Source organism: Drosophila mauritiana, chromosome 3L (assembly GCF_004382145.1).
Source record: "Drosophila mauritiana strain mau12 chromosome 3L, ASM438214v1, whole genome shotgun sequence".
NCBI lineage: Eukaryota > Metazoa > Arthropoda > Insecta > Diptera > Drosophilidae > Drosophila > Drosophila mauritiana.
This window is the reverse complement of record NC_046669.1, coordinates 15,733,294-15,758,222: the sequence shown is the minus strand read 5'-3', so window position 1 is coordinate 15,758,222 and position 24,929 is coordinate 15,733,294. Positions and strand designations below refer to the sequence as shown.

At 41.5% G+C, this 24,929-nt stretch overlaps 2 protein-coding genes across 3 annotated transcripts in view; both read left to right on the top strand.

Moving 5' to 3' along the window:
- LOC117140535 (mucin-19) overlaps nt 1-24,440 on the top strand; it is an 84,255-nt gene extending 59,815 nt beyond the window's left edge. Inside the window, exons 2-5 of one of the 2 annotated variants that reach the window (XM_033303523.1) lie at nt 13,659-14,218; nt 20,530-20,618; nt 20,730-21,324; nt 21,391-24,440. In XM_033303523.1, coding sequence (XP_033159414.1) covers nt 13,659-14,218; nt 20,530-20,618; nt 20,730-21,324; nt 21,391-22,194 — 2,048 coding nt within the window. In that variant the 3' untranslated portion in view covers nt 22,195-24,440. Of the gene's footprint in view, nt 1-13,658; nt 14,219-20,385; nt 20,459-20,529; nt 20,619-20,729; nt 21,325-21,390 lie in introns of those variants that run through there. The other variant, XM_033303524.1, reaches the window with a different exon arrangement.
- On the top strand, nt 18,763-20,458 carry LOC117140537 (protein arginine N-methyltransferase 1). Its single transcript, XM_033303526.1, has 2 exons — nt 18,763-19,228; nt 19,286-20,458. The coding sequence occupies exons 1-2, from the start codon at nt 18,875-18,877 to the stop codon at nt 20,456-20,458; spliced, it is 1,527 nt and encodes a 508-aa protein (XP_033159417.1). The 5' UTR covers nt 18,763-18,874.
- Nucleotides 24,441-24,929: the final 489 nt, after the last annotated feature.

Sequence of the window (24,929 nt, the reverse complement as noted above, 5' to 3'; positions counted from 1 at the left end):
CATTCTTACTAACAAAACAAAACGAAAAACTCAAGTTTAATTAGACAGAACGCCATAAAATCGGGATTTTCTCACCTGAAACACAAAGCGCCTGACTTAGCTTTGATTAGATCTCGCAAAGACGGTTTTTTGGCTGAGAAAAAAAGCTAAGAACTTCCCAGAAGAGCTTTATCTTTTCTGCTCTATCGGAGCCGCAAGGTTCTGGCTTTTCTTTGGCTTTGGCTCCGACTTTGGCGTTGGCTTTGACTATGGCTATGGCTATGGCTATATGGCTATATGGCTGTGAAGACAAAAGGCCCGGGCCATGGAGTTTTGATAGAGGAGGAACCAGAACCGAACAAAACCAAGTCAAAGTCGCGTGTAGTATCTCCCCTCTCTATCTAGGTGGCTCTCCCTCTCTCTCGCCCTCTCTCTCCCTCTCTCCCTCTCTGCCGCACAGCAGTAGGCAAATCACTTCCGTTCAATGAACCCATGCGTAAGCCTGCTCTTCATCAGCTCTTTTGCTTTTGCTCTTGCCTTTTGCTTTTCCTTTGCTATTGCTATTGCTATTGCCATTGCCTCTTGGCTATGCCACACACATGCACACACGCGCGCTCGCACACCACACACACCAACAGTCAGGAACACACACAGCCCCTCACATGTGGCTCAGTCTCAGTTTTTTCTCTTCGCCTTTTACATACAGATGTGGTGAAGTCAATAGAAGCGCCTAAATTCAATTTTAACTAGAGTTAGGAAAAAAACAACAAAAATAACTACGAAATTAGCTCTCAATGGAAAGAAATGTGTAAACACAGAGAATTGTTTTAGACTGTCAATATTTGTTTAACAAAAAAGTTGAATACTTTAATGTTAAAAAGTACTTAAATTATTATGTTTAGTATAAGTATATAAGAAATCGATCTTAAAGTCTCTTCCCCGACTGTAGGAAATTCCCACAGTCGCACACACGTGCAAGTAAAAGAGTTCCCATTGCTTTGTCGTCTTTGGCTTACCTTTACACATCCACATGGCCTCCCACCTTGGGTTTTCCCCTCTCCCATTTGCAATTCAAACCCCTCCTCCCCCGAGAGCATAAGAATGTTACGCATACGCCTCGTATGTTGTCACGGAAAATTTGACTCACTTGGCCGGCACATTCCGAACATCTTTACGGCTGGCCATTAAAATGGTTATTATGTTTTGAGTTACCGCCCCCAGTCGTTTACAAAAATGCCAAAAATTTGCGCTAAACCGAAACGAAAACTAAAACAAAAGTTCATGAGAAAATCGCGAAGCAGGCGGCAGTGGCTCGATTGACCAGAAAATTAATCGAAAGCTAATTAAACAGCTGACGACATGGACACACACACACATACAGATACAGGCACACATACATTTATAGGGCTAAATCAAGGTCTTTTGTTTTTGCCATATCGCCGTCCCTGTCGCGCAATATATCGCTCATACGCCCCATGGCCGCTTATCAAGCGTCTGGTCTGGTTCTTCTGCCTGCTTCTGCGTCGCTTCTTTGGCTTCTGGACGGTGTGAGAAAAGGTGGAGCCAGGCAGCCAGGCAGCCGGTCTTATCACCAGAGTTCTCGTCTCTTCTCGCTTTTTTTGTTTTTGCGTTTCGTATAGAGGTCCCAACAACACAGGCGCACAAAATAAAACAGAGATACCCACAGAACCCATGGACTTGAGCACCTGTCCGACGGGGCCGACGACGTCAACAGCACTTCCCGCGCCACCCACATGACCACCACGACGGAATCAGCAGCAGCACTAAACATCGGAGCAGCAGCAACACCACACACTCGAAAAAATTGAACCCATGGAATTCCGGAAGGGAGTAGCATTTCGGTATTTCCACAGAATTTCATAATGGGAAATTGGAATTGCAGATAACTGTGATTAATAATGGCATACTTCAGAGATACTAATTCCAAATGCAAAATCACTTTGCTTTTGTTGTATTTACACACAGATACTATTGATTTCTATATAGATACATGATAGTGTATCCAATAGATTCCAGCTTAGCTTTTGAAATATATTCTAATTTCTGCGAGTGCACCACCAACACACACACACACACACACACACACACACAGCAAGCGAGCATTGAGATTAGAGAACGGACAGCAACTGACGAACGGCGGGCGACAACATCCCCCAAGGTCATTAATAGTGCTGCAGTGGAGCAGTCCGACTGGCGAGGTGGGTGGGATCGGGTGGGATAGCCCCGCTGCAGGCGGGCGGCGACTGATTGAGAGGGACCGCACTCACTTCGATAAGGAAATCGCCAGCGAGATGACCAGCCAGATAATCACGTGTTGCGACGCCAATGCCGACTGCCCATTGATTGACCCCCAAAAATTGGTGAAATAGTCGAGTGGTTGTGGTTATGGTTATGGTTTCCAATCTCTTACTCCCTTGAGTTGATAATAAATAAAAAAATACTAATTGTAGCGAGAGAAAACATACGTTTCATTGCGAGCTTTAAATTAGAAACATTTTCAGTGTTCGCAGCTCAGCGAAAAATCATTTCGAACTACAAGGTTTTCGTAATCTTTTACAAAAAGCATGAATTCAAACAATTCCATATTCATCTTGGATTCTTGGAAAGAAATCTAAAAAAATCATACAATAAAGGCAGGACAGAAACATTACCTGATACGCCTCATTTAAGAATGTATCTTAGATCAAATTAACTAACTAACTAACCAGTTAGGCATACCCGACTCATAGCTCCCGCATTTATACCCTTTAAATTGAGCGAATCATTGGAGTTCGTAATCAAGTTTACTCACACACACACACACACGCCGACTGGAAGCCTCATATATAGTCATCAGTTCATTCCAATCGAAATCGGCCAGTTGTCTGGGTCGAAGTCTGAAATTTGCTGTTTTATTTCGCTTCGATTTTACTGTTTCTGCGATTGTTGTTACTACTTTTCGGATTCGTTTCTTTTCGCCTCCTTTCGCCATTTGTCGTCTTTTCCATTGTTTTCGCTTGTACATTTGTATATTTCGATCTGCGTTTCGTCTCCTTTCTTATCTGAACTCAACTTTTTGTGATATCCGCCAGACGCCGCGATACTTTTGCGCCTGCATACATTTTCACTTCACCAACGCCGTCGGCTAATAAATGCTAATTTCTGTTAGTTTCTATATAAAAAAAAACAAAAACAGACACACACACACAAGGTTCACCGAATATCTGGAACTTGGGGGCTTTCTTTTGTCTAAAGTCTACACACATTCATTCCCATCAGCTTATCAGCTTTGTTCATTCAAAAAATACGTATACAACAAATCGAGATTTGTGTTTTGCACAGGAACAACAAACACACGCTATTTCCAAACTGGACAGACAAGCGGCGAAATCGCTAATCGATTGACATGCGGTCTTTGCCTGATTGTTTGAAGACGTCCCAGGAGTCCAGCTGAAAAGTCACAGATTAGGAGATTCGCAGGGCTGGCGATATGTAGAAATGAGAAGACAGCCGAGATTAGTCAACAAATATTTAAATATAGTATATAAATATGTCGGTATAGAGGGAATGAAAAGGGCTGATTTAAAAGTGAAATTAAACTAAACTGCACGGAGATAATGGGCTAAAAACCTGCAATTAAGCACAAATTTTAAACGAAAGGTGGAAAATTTACACTTTATAATATAAAGTAGTATATGTATGGTACAATCTATCCTTGTGGATGTAACAATGACTTGCAAGTATTGAAAGTGGAAGCCAAGCTAGATTGGCAAAAAAAATGTTCTGTTCAGATAGGTCCTAATAATCAAGAAATTTCATTTCACTGATTATAAATTGACTGATCACAATCTCTTTTATTAAAAAATTAGCATATTGATAAGTGGAAATTCCCAAAACGACCCTAAAAGTAATACATAAAATTGTGATGAAATTCAAGTTGTCTATAAGAACGGATAGGTATTATAAATATATAATATATTCTACTTTAATATGCGATTTTCATAATGTTCTAAGCCACGTATTTGTTAGCAAATGCAAATACATTTTCTTTGGAGTGAGAATAAGCCCAGTATAATATTTAATATCGAGCATGGAGCTTAGGGACTTATCCAATTCCATAGTATCCTTCTAGAAAACTCAGCTGAATCTGCGAGTGGAGCATGTCTGGGCCAGAGGAGTATCCGATTACTTGGAGCGACCCTGACTTGTGCCACTTCATGCCACTCGCTCCGTGCTCCGTGCTCCGTGCTTGTGTGTGGTCAGTAGAGGGTATGGTATAGTGTGGCATATATGTACATATATAGTAGATGGTGAGCAGTCAGCAGACAGCCAGACAGCAGCGGATGCCGCTCGCAAAGGGATGGAGCTGGTGCGGGGAGAGGGGAGGGGGGCCACCACCTGATAAGGCCATAAAGAGGCGAGTCGAGGCCTAGAAATGAAACGGAAGCTGGCTATCGCTGTGTGGAGCCATTGGAGCAGATCTACTGGGTGCAGCAAAGGCCCAGACACTTGACTAATGCTACCCCTACATACATACATACATATATATCGCTGCCCCATCCCCAACTAAATAAACCACACAATAGCGCGATAGCTCTGGAAAAGAAAAGAAAAGGAAAAAAAGCGACAGAAACTCTTTCGCTTCTTGGAAATTTGTCTCGACAATCAGCAGACTCCCATGACTTAGGCAACATTCTTGGGTTTCTTACACAGTGAGAAAAAAAAAGAAAAGGGGAATGCCATTAGGTAATCAATTCAAGGGTACACTACTATTTCAATGCCAGTATTTATGTAATATAAAATGTAAATAACACTTAAGCACTTATTCATTCAACTGCAAGTTAACTTTAGCTCAAAAGTATACAAATATAATAATCAATTTTCAAATTTATTATTCGGCATTTATTTTCGGCTTGGCAACCGCCCAGCGGCCACGCCCACCCCAGTTGAGCTTAGGGCCACTGGCTGCCTGTGGCCTACATTTTCGTGAGGCACGAACCCATGACTTGAAGCTCCCCAAGTGCAGATGTGTGTGTGTGTGTGTGTTGGCTTCATCAATGATTTATTTGCGTTTCGCGTGTGTCTGTGTCCTGCTGAAACTTCCTGCTTGAATGTTTTCGGTCCCTCGCACACTCACACACACTCACACACACCCTGCTTTAACCCCGCTCCGCAACCCCTTCTATCACGTAGCTGCACCCCGTCGCAAATGTAGGTCAAATATTTATCTTCCGCCTGATATTACGTAAGATTATTTCTGTCTGGTGGCACATGAGTTTTAGTTTTTCAACCAGACAGCAATTAAGGCCCATCATAATTTTCTGGGTAAGGAAATCCCTTCAAAGCGCCGACACCAAGCGCTAAAAACCCATTTACAATCGCCCCATGGCGTCATAGTTCAGTTAATACCTACCGGCCATATATACATATATATATATGTGTGTACATACATTTGTACAATATATTATATACTGTGTGTCAGTTTTTTATGTCCGCTTCCATCGCGAATCGATATGGAATCGCAATGGAAACGCACACGTGCAGTGGAAACTCGGCATTGTGAGTTCGGAATTCTGAATCAATGAGCGATTACAAATGGAACCAAACTATATGTCTGCTGATAATGCCCGTAGACAGGCGGCAGGGGGGAGGTGAGGGTGGAGGTGGAAATCGGGGGGATTGAGGCCCCTGCCACACCAAGCAATTCCACGTGCGAAACTAACAGCCGAAATGTGGAAATTTGAAATTCAAATTTTGACAACAAAAAGCGGCGGCGGTCTCTCTTTCTATTTACTCTTTCTACTGTGTTTTTTGTTTCTTTTTTTTTTTTTGTTTTTGCTGCTCATAAAAAATCAAAATAAAATTCCGCAAAAATGTATTTTTATGTCTGGCTGTCTCATGTAGGCCTCGAAAAACATTTCTCCTTTTTGTTTGTGCGCTTTCGTGCAGATGAATGATCTCTGAGGTGGCTGAAAGGGGGGCGGAGTATGTGCACTGCATACATATATACTATATATATATATGTATGTATATAGCAAAAAAAAAAATGTTATTTTGTTCAGCCGAAATGTCGGACACAATTTTCCGAACGCGCCAAAGAGTAAGGCGGCCAGATAGACAGACGGCGGTGATATTGTTAAAAATAGACAGACAAATTGTCGCGTCATGCTAGGAACAACAAATAAAACAAAAGCGCTGCTAAAAATTCATTTAAAAATAAATTTGAAAACATTGTCAAATGCCTTTGTTGTTTGCTCCTTTCGACTGTGCAATGAGACTAAGGGAAATACAATTAAAGCAAGACCAACAAAATACATTGCATACATATACAAATTTTTGTTTGTCTGGCAGTTTAACTTTTGTTGCTGTCCGTTTGTTTTTGCCTTGTTGGCTTACCGAGAAATTTATGGTCTTGCAACATTTGGACAGATTAACTATGCAGCACTCTCCTTTCCCTTCCTCGCTTATAAATGAGTTGACCCTGCTCGAAGTTGCACGCGGCAACATTAATTTCAATGAAATGCAATTAGCATAGATAGTTCGAAATTCCAAGACGCCGGCTTGATTGCTGCGATCTTTGAACGACTTTTTTGCAAAAAAAAACATCTCAAAGATACAGTGAAAAAAGTAGTAGAACACAAATAGATGGAAAATCATTAGAAACAATAGGGTATTCATTTGAATCATCTTTGAATATCAAAACAAATAATAATTTAATTAAAATAACTAATTTTAATGAAAGGACTACTGGTAACTGGTATTAAGAGTGGATTATTTTTCTAGCCGTGTGGCAAACAACATTCTCGGCTTTCATCTTTGAAGTGCTGCCGAGTTTGGGCAAAACGACTTGGATTACAATGGCGAGAGAGTGACTTCAAAGCGGAAGCGCCGACGCTTGTCGCGCCGAGCGTGCTGTCTCTTTCTCTTCACCTCGCCCCATCCCTGTCTACTCAGACTACTGCTGTCTCAGTTGTTTATTTACTTGTAAGAAAAATCGATTGCCACGGGCATATTTACAAACGCAGTTGTAAAAGTTAGCTAATTCAATGGATAAATTGTTAATTTTTTTTTTTTTTTTTTTTTGTTAATTGTTAACTCTTGTCTTAATACAATTTACTTTTTTGTTTATTTATTTTTGGGTACTTATTTTCTGGAACAGAAAACATTTGCTAATGCGGTAGCCAGACTACGTAATTGTTGGGAATTTTTGGGCAAACGTATAATTAATCGTACACCCATTCATGGCAAACCAAACTAAACATTAAAAGCATTCCAGACGAGAACTGGTGATTACCAACAGCGATTAATGAGCTATATTGTTTCGTGGTCAACTGATCTGGCATACAAATGCACCCATTGATGATGCCTGGCATTCGTCGTATACACAAAATGGCGACTAATCAATCAATTAATATTATTTAAAAACCATTAATAGGCTTTCACTAATCATTTTGTTTGGCCAGAATCGGAAACTAAGCCAACACTTTTATATAAAACGTAGGACGGTTGAAAATTATAAATTAGCCACACGCGCTGATATCAATTTGCACGCCTCAACTCTGTGATAGGCGATAGATAAAAGCTAAATATGGCAAAAATCGCAAAAAAAAAAGGGGTATCATAAATAAAAGTGGCGAATTAATAGCAGTGATCACAATGACAGAATGATGACGGTCGACTGATTGATTGATTGGTATACTAAAAACAGACCGAGAGAGAGAGCGAGTTTTAAACTTGCGATAATAGCTCTATAAATATGAAGAAGAAATTAATTGAAATGGCTTTGCTTATCTGCAGACAATTGCTGTAACGCCAACAACGCAATTCGCCGGCGCTGTGACCCGTGGCGTATGAGTAATCGATGGGATTACGTATACGCCCAGCTAACTGCCATATATCATTCTGAGCTGGAAAATCATCCGAGCCGAAGAAACTGGAGCGCAGACAGTGCTGTACACCACCAGCGGTTGACACACTTTATCCGGGGGCTGGTGGAAAATTTGCTACTTGAGGATACATTTTCTATTGTTCGCAAAAAAAAAAAAGGGTCCACGAAAATGCAGTGAGAAAAAAATGGCAAACATGAACTAGATTTTTCGGTCTGAGTGCCATCCAACGCCCCCCCTTTCGACACGCCCACTGACCCAGTTATATGGGGTAAGCAGCGCTGGAGAACTGCAAATCCTAGACATAGGGAACCTAAACCAGGTCAATGAGTCATTGGCCGCAAGAAAACTGGGGGTAAAAAATGGAGGCGTCTATGGTGCATAAGACAAAAAAAAAACTAGAATATAGAATGCACAAGAGCGTAGCCATTTAAACATGTGAATCTCACTTCCCTTTTTTCTGCGTAATATTTCGAAGCCTGTGTCAATATTTGCCAGCCAGGGAGCCACCGTCATCATCATCATCAGCGTGGCGGTGACCATCGTCATCTGCAGTGGCGCAGGCAAACAGAACAAAAGTCGACATCAACATCAATTTCTGGGCTATCGATGTGGAGGATGGGGTAGCGGGGCAAGTGGAGCCGAGCCGAAGCCAACGTCAAGTCCAAATGGGGAAAAAAACCAATCGGCAAATAAACAGAGAGACAAAATCAACAGAAAGTATGACACAATGTTGCACTAAGACACACAGGGGGGAAACCAGCATAAAGGAGCCGCAAGGTGCGGGAGGTTGAGTTCGGTTGGATACTTAGGCAAAGTATAGAAAAACACGGAATAATGCGTATATTGTCTAAGTAGGATCAAAAGAGTAGCAATGAAAAAACACTGCAAAAAATGCTTGTTTCCAGGGATTTGAATTCCTTTAAAGCGCACCTCCTCCTAATGCATCTAGAATTTGCCTACTCTATTATCAAGTCGTCGCTACGAGAAAGATGATGAAATAGCAAACACACCAAATGCGATACGCTGCGTATACGTAACGCAGCTGAATTATTGCGCATACGAGGTGTTTGCACAATGTTCACCACGTGATTTCCCATTAATTAAATGCGTTTGCGAATTATGATGAACAAATCTAAAGTAAAAAAAATACAGCCAGAAGCAAAGGAAAGCGCTTGGTTAAGTGTTGGAAAAGGAAAAAAAAAATAAAAAATCAAAATGGGATTCTCTGCGCCAGGTTGTTGTTGATGGAATGCACTCGCTTCGCTTAAAGGTCAAACGACATCCTCATCATCATCATCCTTACCATTTTCATCATGATGATGATGGGAAAAGCACTGCTGGCTGGGCGAGGTCGCCGTTCTCTCTGTCTGCGGTTTATTTCAGTTTTTATTTTCATTTTTCCCTCTGCGCTTGCTTCTTTGCATTTAGCTCATTCATTTGCATTCCCTGCCACTGCCTCTCATTTTTCCCAGCCTTTTTTTCTCCGTCTGTTGCCGTGCGCAGTCTAGCTGCAAGCAAAAAAAAAAATATAAAAAAAAAAATCAGAATCACAGAAAAAGGGTTGGCCTCTCACAGAGGAATTAAAAAAAAAAAAGAAGGGGGTAAAACGCTGACGGGAGCAGGCATTCCGACTTTTCATCTTCTGCGCCAGACAACATTGTAATATTTTGCACAAACTAGACAAAAATTGTTGCCAAAAAAAAAAAAAAAACAAGTCAGCAGAATAAAAATAAATAGAAATCCAATTGCAGACGAAGCTGACGTCAGCTGATGATGCTGCTGCTGCTGCTGCTGATTCCACTTCCTATATAGAGTGTAAATCCCTTTTGCACCAAGGCTAAACTTTATAGTAAACAAGACGTCGAAATCTAAAATTGCAATAGAATTTGGTTCAAAGTCAGGCCAAAAGTTTATGTTAATATTATTGTTTACGTTTGAGATTTGAAACCTGTTTTGATTTCACCGATTAGTTCTACTTTTACGAGTTTATTCTCGAAAAAAATATGAATTTTTCCACTTGATCATAAATTGACCAAATGAAATTAGTTGCTAGATTTGGCAACTATTATAAAAAAGTTTATAGATAACTTAAAAAAATGGTTTGTTAATGCTTAATTCTAAAAAAAAACCCCGAAAACAAGGTTGTAGCAATCCCTTTTAATCCAATGCTATAAATCGCACTTAAATTGCATAAAAATATCACACGCGATACCGCGAAAATCTAAACTGATCGTCAAACAACAAAGGCACACAATTCAGCTGGATTTTTCAAGTTCAATGTCACCTCAATGTATTATGATTGCTGGGAGCTTATGATAATGGCCTTAGTTAGTTTAAGCACCCGGCGAGAATGCGATGATCCTCGCGCACAACCTTGACATCCAATCAAGGTGTCAATGGCATTGCCTCCGAATGTTTTTTTTCGGCACTTTTCTCTATGCGAGGAGGTGGGTGGGATCAAGTGCTGCACTTGACTGTCATTAGCGCGTTGATCATAATCATTGAATTAATAACTTTTGTTGTGCGCCAGCGTAAGAAGGAAAGTTGATCGAAAGTGAGCTTCGTTCGCGTCCTCAAATCGCGCACTTAATCAAGTGCAATTGTCACCGCACTGGCGCAACAAAAAGGAAAAGGACTGGCATTTGATTTGATATGGGCGGCGGTCAAGGAACCCCTAACTAACTAACTAGTCAAACGAATTTAGAGAGAGCGAGATCGAAACAAGTTCCCCCACGATTTGTAAGCTTGCCCACTGTGTCCGTTCAATGTCCGTTCCACCATAAAAATAGCCACGAAAGCCGTTTGCACCGCTGAAAGTGTTAGCCAACTGTCTGATCTGTCTGTCTGTCTGGTCTGTCTGATTTGGTCTGGTCCGGTGGGTCGGGCTGGTCCGATTCGATGTGGTTTGGCCGGGTGCGAGGTCTATTTGGTCTATTTGCATGGGATGTACATATAGTATGTGATCTCAGGTCTGGCATTCGCCGATTTGCGTCTGGTGTGATCAATTCAAATATTGAATCTGTATATTCGCTCAATTATTTTAGCACTTTTTCAATAGTTGGCGACCACACGTGCGTCAGAGGTTCAATCGCACAGAAACCGGGCGGGCAGTTGAACTGTTGCCAGGTATTCCTTTCTCTTTCGCCGGTCCGGCTTTTCTAGGGTATCAGGTGATTTGTCCAGTTGCACATGTACGAATATATATATATATATAGTATCTAAATCCATGTTCATGTTTGTGCGGCGACTCCAGACGTAAACGAAGTCCCCAGACGTGCTCAATCATTTCACCTGCGATAAAAATAATTGCAACAAGCTGAAACGAGCGGCGCAATTAAAAAAAAAAAAACAAAATAACGATCAAATTGGGAAGTGATCAAACGAGCTAGTACCCTTTGGTCCAATGAAACCGGCCTTAAATCCACCCGACTGACTAGTGCTAAAATCGATAAACTTTTACGATCGGGGAATGGTTAGTAAAATGGAACTATAAACGGAAACTTACCATAAATGCGCAAAACATGTAAATGTAATTAAGCAGGGTACTTGGTAGTCAAACTTTATGAGATTATCATATTGTGCTTAAACTGATATGGCTCGTAATATTTAAATGTGGTTATAGTTTGAAATAGTAAACCTTTTCATTTGCCAGCCAAATACTAACTAAAACAATATTTGAAGGTGGTGAAATTATTCAGATTTAAGTTTTTATTATAGCCCCAAGTAACCGTACATATCAGCTTTTGTCACGCTCTACGGTTCGCGGTACAGGGTAGCTGAGTTGGCAAAAAAAAAATAATTATCTGAAAACAAAGGCCATAAAAGGCAGACCGAACGAACGAAAGCAAATGACTGGCAGCCAGGTTGAGTCACCTGAGACGGTTGAATCCGAGTGACAGCGGCTGGGAATGCGCAAAAGTCTAAAGTGCCACTTGTTGTTGTACCTACCTGTTAATATTAGTTTTCTTTTTTTTTTTTTTGATTGCTTTTTGTTGTCTGTCTCGCTTGGGTTGAAGTCAGACAGCCAGACGGACGGAGAAAGAGTCATAGAAATTGTTGACATATTTTAATTGGTTGGCTGCGTTGCTTTGTGCCTTTCCACTACGTAGTATTTCGCAGTAGCTACATTTTAATTTCACTTGATTAACTCCAGTCTGGAATTTTGTGAATAATTCGTTCATGTCTGCTCGCATTCAGAGTGTGTGTACATTTTCTCTTTGCCACCCAGCCCGTGCACAGATCATAAATTAATGAAAATCCAAGCATTTATGTTTTCATTCACCCGCCAACGATCGTTGATTAGCGAGCGACAGAGATAGCGACGTTTACATAGCTGCGTCACTTTCGCCTTGATGAAATTGCGCTGCGGATCGCTGTTGAATTTTGTAAACGTATATCAGACGACGGATCGTCATGATATATTCCACTATACGTAGTTGTAAAATCTTGTTGCGCAAGCTTTTCGCATGTATCTGTATCTGTATCTCAGTCGCGGCGAGTATCTGTAGCTGTAACTGTGCTTGTATCTGAGGCCCGGTATCTGTATCCGTGAGTTTGCTCTGTTACAGGGTCTGCGACCGCGACGGGTGGCCTCCGTCTGTCTGGCATTCTATCAGTAGTAATGTCTGGCCGTACGATATAAGTCTATATAATACCCATTACTAATTGAAGCGTTTCGGATTTAAAAATAGCCCTAAATGTTTGCCCTGTACGTTTACCAAAATAGAATTCGTATTACAATGGTTGTAATTGTGATTGCCACTATCGGCACAAAGGATCGCAAATTGGATTATTCTTTTACGGTCTGCGGATTTCTTGGAGGGCGGATTCACATTGGGCAGTTCGATGGCTTGAAATCATACGTACTCGTGCTAGTCGATTATGAAATACTTCATGGCTTCAATGGTGTACCATGAAGCCACTTTCCCACTTACAGGGTACCTAACGTGTCAATCAATCCCTTCGATGGGTTCTTTCTTTTTTTTTTTATCGAACTGCTGTCCGCCTACATTTGCCGGCTCGCTCGCACCCGCTGCGCCCCGATTGCGCATGTGTGCTTGTATCACTTAAGTCGTCTGCTATCTAGTCTAGACGCATATGTACACACATATAGCCGTAGCCGTAGCCATCCGTCCGTAGACGTAGACATTGCACGGGGTCTTTCTACAGGGCGAAATCATCGCGAGAGAGAGCCGAGAACGGCGCGCACCTTGTAGATACGGATTGAAATACGTGCGGGTCGGTGGTATCGCTATCTACGGAATACAAAATACGACAGTTGCACGTCGTTTGCTCTTTTATTTTCATTGTTATTTGGTCGGTGCTGTGGGCCGCATTCGTTTTGTTTTGCGTTTATTTATAGTAATTAAAGGCGTTCGTGAGTGGGAATAAGTTATTTAAATTGTACAACAAACAAGCCGAAAATTAAAAACAAATTGTGTAGTTACAAGTGAGTGAATGGGCGATCGAGTGTTGCGGAAAAAGTTGAAGGAAATGCAATGGCATTTTCGCCTTTCATAAATGTAAAGAAATTTTTGAGTGTCTGCAAAAATAGGCGACTGAAGAATATGTTTATGAAGTACATTACAAATTGAACATAAAATGATAGACAATAAAACATAAAGAAGAATTTGAATGTTACTTATTAGTTTATAACTTATTTCTAGAGAGTCTTAGGGAAAGAAAATGAGGTTACTACTTACTTACGTATGCATATGTGTGCGTACAGCCGATAAATGCACATGAATGGCGCCCAACTAATATTTATTTTCCGCTTGGCAATCGTTTTAGGTCGCTTGTTGCTAATCGCCATTAGTTTATCCGTGTGCCTGGCCTGTGGCAGTGTGTTGGTGGCCGCGATTGCCCTGCGCCGCTCGGCCAACGCAACAGCAGCATTAGCAGCAACACTAGCGGCAGCAGCAGCAGCAGCGACATCAGCATCAGCTGGAGCAGGAGCAACATCCGCAGCAACATTAGAAGCGGCAACAACGCGCAGGATACGGCACAAGCGTCGCTCGTCGCAACGACGGCGCAGCACCAACAACAACGCGGTGCTGTCATCTGGGATCGGGAGCGGCATCGGGATCGGGATCGGGCCTGGACTGGAAACCAACTCGGCTCTGGCCCTGCCACTGGCAACCGCACCACCAACATCGGGCTCCACAGCAGCGGATCAGACAGCTATAGCCGCCGCCACCGCCACCGCCAACGCCGCCTCCGCTGCAGCAGAAGCCGCAGCAGCAGCAGCAGCGACAACAACAGCAGCAGCAGCAGCAGCCGCAACAGCATCGACAGCCGCAGCAACAGTTACAACAACACTTTTGCCAACCGAGCCGGAACATTCTGTACCCGTAAGTACTTACCCTACGCTAAAAAACGTGAAAAGGGAAGAAAAGAAAAGCCAGAAAGTGCGGGTGGGAAAGGAAAGGCAAGGCAAGGAAAGGAAAAGAAAAAGTTTTGCAACAGCCGATGGGCGGAAAAGTGGGTGGGCATGTCTGTCTCAAAACTGCACTGGGCAAAATAGCATAGGAAGTTCTTAAGTTGGAAAAAGATTACCGTGGGACAAAATACATTGCAATAATGTTGCATACTTTTAGGTCACATGGCGTCATTGTTTTTTGAGAATGCTTCATCTACTTAACAAAAAGTTCTTCATAAATATAAAGCAATTATTTGTTGCTTTTTTTATATGTAATTCTGCTTACCTTTCAACATTTAAATTGACTTGAAATACGGTTGACAAAGATTACAAAAAGCGAGCTATTTAAGGCGAAAATATTTTTATTGGCTTTACGTGCTGGCGCTGTTCATTATTACCAATTACCTTTTTGACCCAATTTAAATGTGTGCACACTTTTCTCTCAGTACAGCCGTAAAAGCAAGGAGACACGTGTCGCAAGTTTCCTTTTTCATTATTTCTGCACTCCCTTTTGCCTTTTTCCTTCGCTCTTGCCCACATCCCATGCATCATTCCCTTTTGGGGCGAAACAGAGAGACAGCAGCAGACGGGGAAAATGGTGGGGAGCAGCGAGAGAGACTCGGCTCTCTGTCACTGCAGTAAAAGTCCTTGAAAAGGGGCTGTTTGCTGGGCGGGGAAAGTGGGTGGCAGACAGGCCTAAATTGCTCTCGTCGGCGCCAACGCAAAAGTTCTTATGTAACTGCGCCTACACCGATTTGTACATACTCCACAATTGCCCAGTCCAATTTTTGCGTGTGTATTCCGAGTGTTATGCAACGTTTGTGGAATGCACAGCACGTCCTTCTCTTTCTTCTTCTTCTTCTATTTGTTGTGTTTCTTTTTTTTTTGGAAGTGAATGGTGGCATGGAATCTCCATTTTGTGTCTGGCACTTGTGCGCGTCTTTATTTTAATGGGCAAGACAAATTCAATTTCTCCATCGCCACTTTATTTTGTCCATTTGCCCGACTTTAAATGCCTGCCATTTGTCTATATATTTTATTCATCTGCGCATTTGCTTATTGAATTTGCACTAGACACCGGCATTAACCTTGAGGCCATGCGCTTAACTCCGGCGACGGAAGGCGACAATCTTCTTCCCAACGAATTAGACGCCCACACACGTGTGGATTCTCGTCTCGTGGGCCAAAAGTTGTTAATGCGGCTTTTCAGATTGTGGCTTTAAGATTTCCCATTAATGGTTATCGTGGGGAATTAGGGGTGTAGGGGAGTGCCGCCCATTACAAGAGATTAAAGTCGGCAACTTTGACAAATTGTTACTCGCTTTGCTGACATCTTCCAGTGCGCATTTGCTCATTTGTTTCATTTTCATTCTTCACATCGAGAATCTTGTTTCATATTTTTTCCCCTGCTTAATTTGCCCACGCAAAATTCAGCATTATGAATGAAACACAACGGATACGGTGGGCACTCAATAAATGGGCAAGGTTTCGGGTTAAACTAATAGGCATTTTATTTATCTAAATTTATATACTGTACTTCTTAATGGATTAGGTTATTTTACGATTATTGGACATTCAATGCCATGGGTTACAGTGATTAAAAATCTAAATATATAATGAGATCATACAAAGATTGAGGTTTTATCTGCATTCTTGGACCACAAAGATTCAAATAGAAAGTGATGTGTGTTTCCACTGTAGTGAGAACATAACAAATGAATGCTTCTCAACATGCCCCTCCAAAACGTGGGCAAAAGCCCATTTGGAGCCCAAGATGCGGATGGCAATGTGGAAACGGTTACGTTTATGGTGTGGTATACATAGATGTGGATGTTGATATAGAAACGGTGGGGACATACATACGTATGTATGTAAGTGCGTGGGCGGGATGGTTGGCGGGAAATGTGAAACACAATTGCCGCTAATAACCCAAGGCGTTTAGCAGAATCAGAAGCAGCGACGTCGGCAGCGGCGTTCTGTTTTAATCGAATTTTATTTGCCGCCGTTAGCCAATGAATAATTCAAATTGATTATTAAAATGTACGCTCGCATGTGCGCCAGTGTTGGAGTGTGTGAACTTCGGTGGGCGTTAACATTAACAGCATTAGGATGTGGATGTTAATGTGCATGTGGATGTGTGAGAGCGGGCTTTCATTAAAACCGTTATCTATGCCAGACGCACGCACCAGACGCAGACGTGCATAAATTAATTACAATTACAGTGGAGAGAGAGACAGAGAGGCACGCACACACACAGACAGCTGTTCCTGTTTTGGAATTTTTTGGCGGCCTGGAAAAATGATTTGTACAGATCTAGTGGAAAAACCCCCCTGAACACAAATACCGTTATATCCCAATTGATTACAATATATTAAAACGTAAATATTTAGTTATAGGAACATTTGAATACATTCGGTTAAAATCCTGTCCTGTTACAATTTTAAATTACAGTAGTATTGAAAAAGGGTGCAAATTAAAGTCCTGTTACAATTTAAAATTACAGTAGTATTGAAATACGACAATAGTATGGTAAAAATTTCTTGCTGTGCGCCAGTTTGAACATTTCAAACATTGGTTATTTCGGGCACTTCTTTGGATAGCCTAAGCAAACGCAGAGAAAGTCGGAAACTTTCAAGGATTGAAACAAGGCCAAAGGCAAACAAGCGGAGGCAAGAACAAAAAACAAGGGTTTACCCCAAATATTATGTCACATTATTGGCCATAAAAAAAAGCGCCAGCAAAAAGATAAACAACAACATGCGACAGATGCAGAGCAGTCGGGGAAAGTATGTTAACTTATGGCTGGGCTTAGGCCAACAAAAACAACAACGACGAACAAAAACAAAAGGCAGACATTTCTCTTACGTCAGAGAGTCTGGCCCACACGCACACATGCACACATGCAGACAGGCACACGCACACTAGTGCACAAACGGAAAATGAGGTTATTGCCAATCCCGTCTGCAATGCTCGAGTAAACATTTTAACCTAATTTTTTGCCACGGGAGCGGGACGATTTGGGGGCTATACATTCACATATGCATGTATTGTATGTATGTATGTATGTTTGCGAGCGGAGACGCCCCAGACAATGTGATGCGATATTTTCTGGTGCCTCAGATTACCCAAAACGAAGGGAAATATTGCAAAAACACCGAAACAGTGTGGCGTCCATAATGCAAACTGTGCATCTGAAAAACTAAATTTAACCCTTTAGTTCAAATATCACTGGGAACTGTAGCTTTTTAAAGAAGCACAAGTAAATGTATCTGAATATTATAGAAAGTTATTCAAAGATCCCGGGCATTACAAGGGTGCGCATTTATTCGGATTATTAGTCCCATAAGTTTATTCACAGCAAGTTTATAGATTAACCTAAAATGGCACTACAAAAAACTTTCATTAAAAATACTTACTGCTGTTAAAGTTCATATGTACCAACTTTATGAGCCGCCTTAAAATGGTAATAATGTTTGTACCCAGAGAAAATAGTTTCTATTAAAACTGGGAAATTTCGCGCTAGCATAAAAACATTATTAGTATAGTTATGTGGTAACCCTTAGTGTAAGTACACATTACGAAAAAAAAAGAAAATTTGTACATTAACTTTTGAATATTATACTATGAATATATTAATATGTATGCGTCTTGGCAGAAGCAACGATTAGAAAAAGTGTGAAAACTGAAAATAAATTCAAGTTAAATACTTTGGCTTGCACAATCAAATTATAAGGAACATGCTTGCCCACAGAGCTCTTACCACATAGTTTCACCAGTTTTTAATTTACAAAATTGCATTTGCATATTTGTATAATTTACAAAGTACGCGGCCCCCGACGTCGCCGAAAATATTTTTGTGCTCTATTATTTGTTGTTGCCAGCGCAGAGATTTGTCATTTCTTTCATGCTCGCTTGCACACATCAATCGCCAGGTGGTGTGGTGGGGCATTAGGGGGTTAAGACACACGAAAAAAAAGAAATAAAAAGTAATGCAAAAAACTTTGAAAAAGGTGGCCAACGGAATGTGGAGCATGCTGAGTTATGCGAATCGTCTGTGCAGAAAACATACTGTGTATAAATCGTGCACATAGGATATACCAAATGGTTACTGAACATAACATGCATCCAAATTTAAGAAAATTTAGTTTTTTTTAAACAAACAAAAAAGATATGTACCACACAAATCTTTTTAAAACTTACCCGATATTCAAAAACAGTTATGCACTACTAACCACTATTTTGCACTAATTAGATTGAGATGGAGCTGGGCACACTAATATATTCGATATATCGTTTTTAAAATGATGCAAACAATAAAATATAGTTGTTTATAAGACATTTCTTATAAGAAATCCTAACATGTTATGTAAAATATCTTTGTTGAATACTATAAGATACTCTTTGACCAGTTCTACAAAAGTCGCATCACGACATGATGTTTATTTTGTTGATCAACGTCCTTAAAGTGACGTCACAAACGTTTTCCCTGCGCCACCTTCACAATCGGTTTCATCTTTCCCACTTGGAAAGTTACTTCATTTCGCTTGGGAACTTAATTAGCTTATTTATTCTCTCTTAATATACTGCAATGCCTAGGATGAAGAGTAAAAATGCACTCAATCAAAAGAAACCTGTAAAACTAAGTCTGGCCGAGTTTCACAATCAACTGGATAAAATGCAAACTGCAAAGACTTGTGAAAAGACGAGCGCGGAGAACTGTAAACCTTTTTTCTGGAATGGCAGTGGAATATCCAATGGAACTCGTGGCCGTGGAGTTTGTTGTGAAAAGCTTTCAATAGTTGCCCAAAAGGAGGAATGTGCTATAGTTCAGAATGGAGCAACTACCAAAGCGAGAGGGTTATTTCAAAGTACCGTGAAAAGTGTGGCACAGCTAAAGAATCATTCTGAAAAATCGGATAATTCCAAGAGTGCAAATCAAACCGTAAAACCCGAAAACAGCGATATCAAAATAACATTACTGCAGAGACCTAATCCCCAGGATGCAACCCAAGGACGGAGCAAAAAGCGAGTTCGATCTGCTCGCCGCATTCCCACGCCGCCAAGAATGGTGCCCAAGGAACTGGAGGATCTGGATCGCATGACTTCAGCGGATTTTCGGCACGACACCGCCGCTCGTCTGGATGTAATGCGAAACCGGCAGAAGGATCAGGAACACATGTACTTCTTTCAAAACGTCATTCATCACCAACGGCATCTCATCAAGGATCGCACAATCCTGGTACTCTGCTGTGGCACTGGAACACTGGCCCTTATGGCAGCCCGAATGGGAGCAAAACGGGTGTACGCCGTGGACTACTCGAAGGTGACTGGATATGCAACCTTGGTGGTGCGCCAAAATGGCTATGAAGGTGTGATCACGGTCATGAACGGTCGCATGAAGGATCTTAAACTCCCGACGAAAGTGGATGGCATCATATGCAACTGGATGGGTTACTGTTTGCTCTACGAATCGGAGATATTGGAGGTGCTCGCGGCGCGTGATCGCTGGCTAAAGAAAGGCGGCTTTATTCTACCCGATCTCGGAGCTCTCTATCTGGTTGCATCCGAGGAACACAAACTGAAGAGCGACAGATGCAATCATTGGCGCAATGTCTACGGATTCAATATGAATGCCATACGTCGATATGCGCTGGCTGAACCTTGTGTGACCTTAACGACCGGCAAAAAACTTCTGACGATGGCTCATTGCGTTCTCAGGCTAGATTTGAAAAGAGCCAGGAGAGAGGATCTGTTTATAGACCGAAACATTAGACTAAGTGTCAGTAGAGAGGGATATCTCGAGTGCTTTCTTCTCTTTTTCGAAGTGCAGTTTAGTAGCAGCTTAAACTTTAAGCTGAGCTGTAATCCCTGTTTAAAGTCGCCCTTCAAATCGCTTTGGATGCAATCGGTCCTCTTTGTGGAGCAGCCCTTTGTAATGCGAAAAAAACTTCACTATACGGGTAACCTGAAGTTCAAAACACTAAAACCGAATAACTTCAACGAAATGGAGATATGTATTGAGTTTTACGAGGGTAGCGAGTACGATGACGATTGGGTCATGTGCACCCTGCGGGTGGCCAAAAGATGGCTCATGCTGGAGGGCTTTCAGACTTTGAGCGATGTGGAGAGCTGTCAGGACGAGCAGGGGGAGACTGGTGGCCTGTACCTTTAGGTCTCTAACAATACATTATTGTTAAGCCCATCAGTTGACTTTATGCTAATTGTGGTTTCACTTTATTACAGATGCTATCGGTACAGACGGCCGGCTGCGCGGGAATGGAGCGGCTCGGCGTTCCGACCCGCACATCTTTGAGCACACCACCCGATGATAGGTATGTCGCAGTCGAAGTCCCTATTGCAAAGCAGCAAATTCGGAGAATACCTTAAATGAAATCCTTCCTAATACATATATCCATGCTAATTTAATTTCACTTTAATTGCAGGGATCAATTTAGATGTAGAATGCGCGTGGATGCGCTCCAGGCACGTGAGCTTCTGGCTGTACGTGGCGAGACTGTGATTCGCGGCGCCGGCAACAATCAGCACCAGCAGCAACACCATCTCCATCACAGCAGCAGTAGCAGCAACAAGCAACAACATTCCCACCACCAGCAACAACGCATGACAACTCCAAGCACGCACAACTCCGGCGGCGGCGGCGGCGGAGGAGGAGGAGGAGGAGCAGCAGCAGGCGGTGACCACCAACACCACCATCACCAACACCAGCTGGGCAACAACAGCAGCAGCAACAACAACAATAGTATTAGCAGTAATGTGGCGCGCGGCGGCATAGAAGCCACCACGCTGAAGTACGGAAACACGGGCAGCGGGAGCGGTAGTGGTTGCTACAAGGGCGACTGCGGCAACTCCTCAAGCGGATCCTCGTGCAGTTCGCTGCAGAGCCACAGCAACGACCACCACCAACATTACCAGTACCAGCTGCAGCAGCAGCAAACTCCCCGCTGTCCCCATCACGTACCACTGCCGGACAGCGAGTACGGACAGGATCGACACCTGCAGATCAGGAGCAGCTATCAGGTGGGTTACCTTAAATACCATGCAGCGCAATTCGTATAATAATTCATCGGCTTTGATCCCAAACAGCAATCGGAGATCACCAGATCGTACACGAAACCGCCGCCCAACAAGACGGTGCGGGATGTGCCCGAGCAGATCTCGGCGGGCGGCTGTGGCGTCTCCAGCTCCAGCTACCGTCTCACCACGCTCCAGGCCGCCTCCTCCACGTACGCGCCAGCGGGCGTGTCAGTGTCCGCCTCCTCATCGTCCAGCAAATCGAAGCCGAATGCCATAACCAAGTTCTTCTCGCGGATCAGTTCGCCCAAGTCGCCGCCGAGCTGTACAATGACCTCGGTCGCCACAGTTTCCCCAGCATCCTCCGTCTCCATGTCGTCGTCCGCCTCCTCGCTAGCCTCCTCCGCCTGTGTGTCCACCTCGTCGTCGGCCTCCTCACTGGCTGCTGCACCCACGCTGCCGGTGTCCAATGCATCCCTGCTGAAGAGCACGGCCTGTGGCTATGGCACAAATCCCAGCGGGATCTACGCAGGCCTGGGACCGAGCACGCAACTGCTTACGAGCCTGGGAACCGGAACAAGCGGCAACTGCAGTCCCGAACGGATACCCACACCACCGTTGTCCGTCTCCGTGCCAATCGGAGCTGGCCTACAGCCGCTGAGGAGCAGCAGCAGCGGGAGTAGCAGCAGTACCGCCAGCCTAGCCGCCGTCGAGACAACCACAACTACAGCCACCACTCAGTCTTCCTTTGCCGCCGGAGCGACGGGGGATCTCCCGCTGACCACGATGAGCCGCAATAATTCCAACTCTAGCATGATGAGCTACCACTGCAGCTGCAATAGCCGGAATTGCAGCCACTGTGCGGCCAACTCATAACTGAGCTCGTGTTAAGTTTAACTACATTAAACAAATCTGGTGGTGCGGAAACCACTGGAGATTTTAGAACATTGGTTAAGTTTCAACAGTTCACTAGCCGATTTGAACTTCACAAACCATAAGACTTTGCACGGTATTTGATCATAATTTGTAAACTTACCACAGGTCTTGTGTCTAAAAAGCTTTACTTGAGGTAAAACATTGCCAAATTTAGTGAAATACTTATCTTTTGTTGTCGAATCTCCAGAGATTTGTGCGGCACCTCCAATATATATATGCATAAACTTATATATATATACATATATTTTTTTTATGTTAGCCTATGTTTATCTATTATGTTAAAGTTTAACAGATTTATTTAATGTAGGTCTGTCGCCAACTTTTGCGCTGGTACGAAAAGACTGTTTATTAGTCAGAATTTACTTTGTAAATTTGAGTAACGAGAGGGAGGAAAAGTTAGAGAATGATACGGAGAAGACATATGTATAGTTGCGCTGCCGCCTTTTTAAGCACTCACCACAGACCGTAGAAGGTTCATTTTTAAGTTATGTAACATTATTTCCATTCGTCGCTTGATAAAAGTAATAAGTCGAGAACGTTTTTGTAAAAAACCAAGAAAGCAACAAACTTGAAAGAGACAGACACAATACCATAAAAACTGAAGAAAGGGAATGAGGAAAGTAAATAACAAACCATAAGTGAATATGTAATTGTAATTTTATGAATGAATATTGTATACACTTTAGTTTCAATAACTCTAGTTTTAAATCGAAGCCAACCAACTCTTAACTATACTCTATCCCCCCACCCCCCTATCCAAGTCCCCTTATCCCCTATTATTATTGTACGCAAGGCCCATGTGCTGGAACACACGAAAACACACACAAACAAACAATTTTTAGTTCAATTGAAATTTGTATTTGTATATTTGCTAACGGAATTACGATGTAAAGAAAAAAAACAAAAAATGAAATGAAATCTATGTAAACCAAATTGTAGAGAAATTATTGTTTTCATTTTGAATTGGCTGCAGCTAATCTTGATTTCGAATTTTAGCGGGATACATTTTGAATTTTAAATTTATAACCTAACGATCGATGAACCTGAAGTTATCGATAACCAATTTCAGTCTGGCAACAACGGGTGATCGTGTATTTTCAAGTGCAACTCTGGTCGAGTGATGGCGGTTTATTTAAAATGAGATTAATTGATTTTCATTTGTACGTTCTGAGTTTAGGAAAATCAAAGAGTTAAGAAAAGGTCCCATTGCAATGTATATTATAAGCACAATTAAGCAACTCAGAGCTTTTATTATTTAGATATCCGGCCTTATTTATTAGTCTTTACTTTCACGAATTTCTGAAATTTCAAAAATGCGTAACCCGTGCACCTTGTTGCCCCAAACATTTTATAATGAAATTATCAAAGAGAAGGAAAACGGAAAATGGTTTCAAGAACTCACGATCCATTAAATCAAATTTAAACCACATTTAACCAACAATTTAGATGAGAAATGGAATGCGAGAAACTAGGAAAATATGATAACAAACGCAAAATAATGGAAAACGAAAACACTTTACTACGCCAACAAGTCCTACAAGCCTACATTTTAAATACATAACGATATAGTTCGATGTCTATGGATCAAAGAATACTTAAAGTAATGCAACCGGAAATAGCCCGAAATATCACAGAAGGAAGAGAAAACCGGAGACAATGAATAACTAAATTAAACGCGTAGAATTTAATCACTTAATTAGTTCTAAACAAATTAAGTCCAGCTAAATATCGAAGCGATTGAACTCGTTTGATCGGAGAATCATATACACATTTATACAAACAGGCCTAATTTCAACTACCTCCAAAACTGTTTTTTAAATTAAAAATTAAATTCTAAACGAAGATCAAGTCTACGAATTATGTTTAGCAAAACTAAACGGAAACTAAGTAAATCAAATGAAATGAAACAAATCGATTAAATTATAGTAAATCAATTGATTGAATTACGATTTTTTTAAATTCAAGCAGATCGATTAATTCAATAAATCAACAATCATTGACAAGTAATTAATTTTACACTTTATATATACGATATTTATTACTATATGGTATCTGTACATTTAGATCGAGAATACAAATGAAAGCGCACACGAGCTGCGTTTCGAAAATGCAAAACCGTCGACTGATATATATATAAACATATATATATAATAAAAGCTAAATAAATAAAGTAAATAACAAGAAAAGTATAGAGATTCATTTGTAAATACACCGAATGCAGGACAATGCGCTGCGGAGCATTATGTTAATGTAACCACACCCAATCCCAAGCAGTTCCTCCAAACTTTTCGAAACCATCCGAGATCAAAATCATCCCATCCACCATCTCCCACTTCCCTGAAAATCGAATTTGATTTTTGATCCCTGCAGGCAAAGTGCACCCAATACTAGCGAAATTTTTTAAAGCGCATTATGCAAAACGTCTAATATACAAAAATCGGAATAAAAATCGATATATATCTAAATACATATATATATTAATTGAATACCAATTATTGTTGTTGTCTCATATAAAACGAAAAAGCATTAAAAGCGAAAAACAAAAATGGGAAAAATGAAAGCAAATTTAAAATATATTTCCAAAATATATAGAACATAACTTTGAAAACATAAAAAACAGTTTTTTCTTTGAGCAAGAAAGTTTGTTGTCAATGGGAAACTTTTTTTTTTTTTAT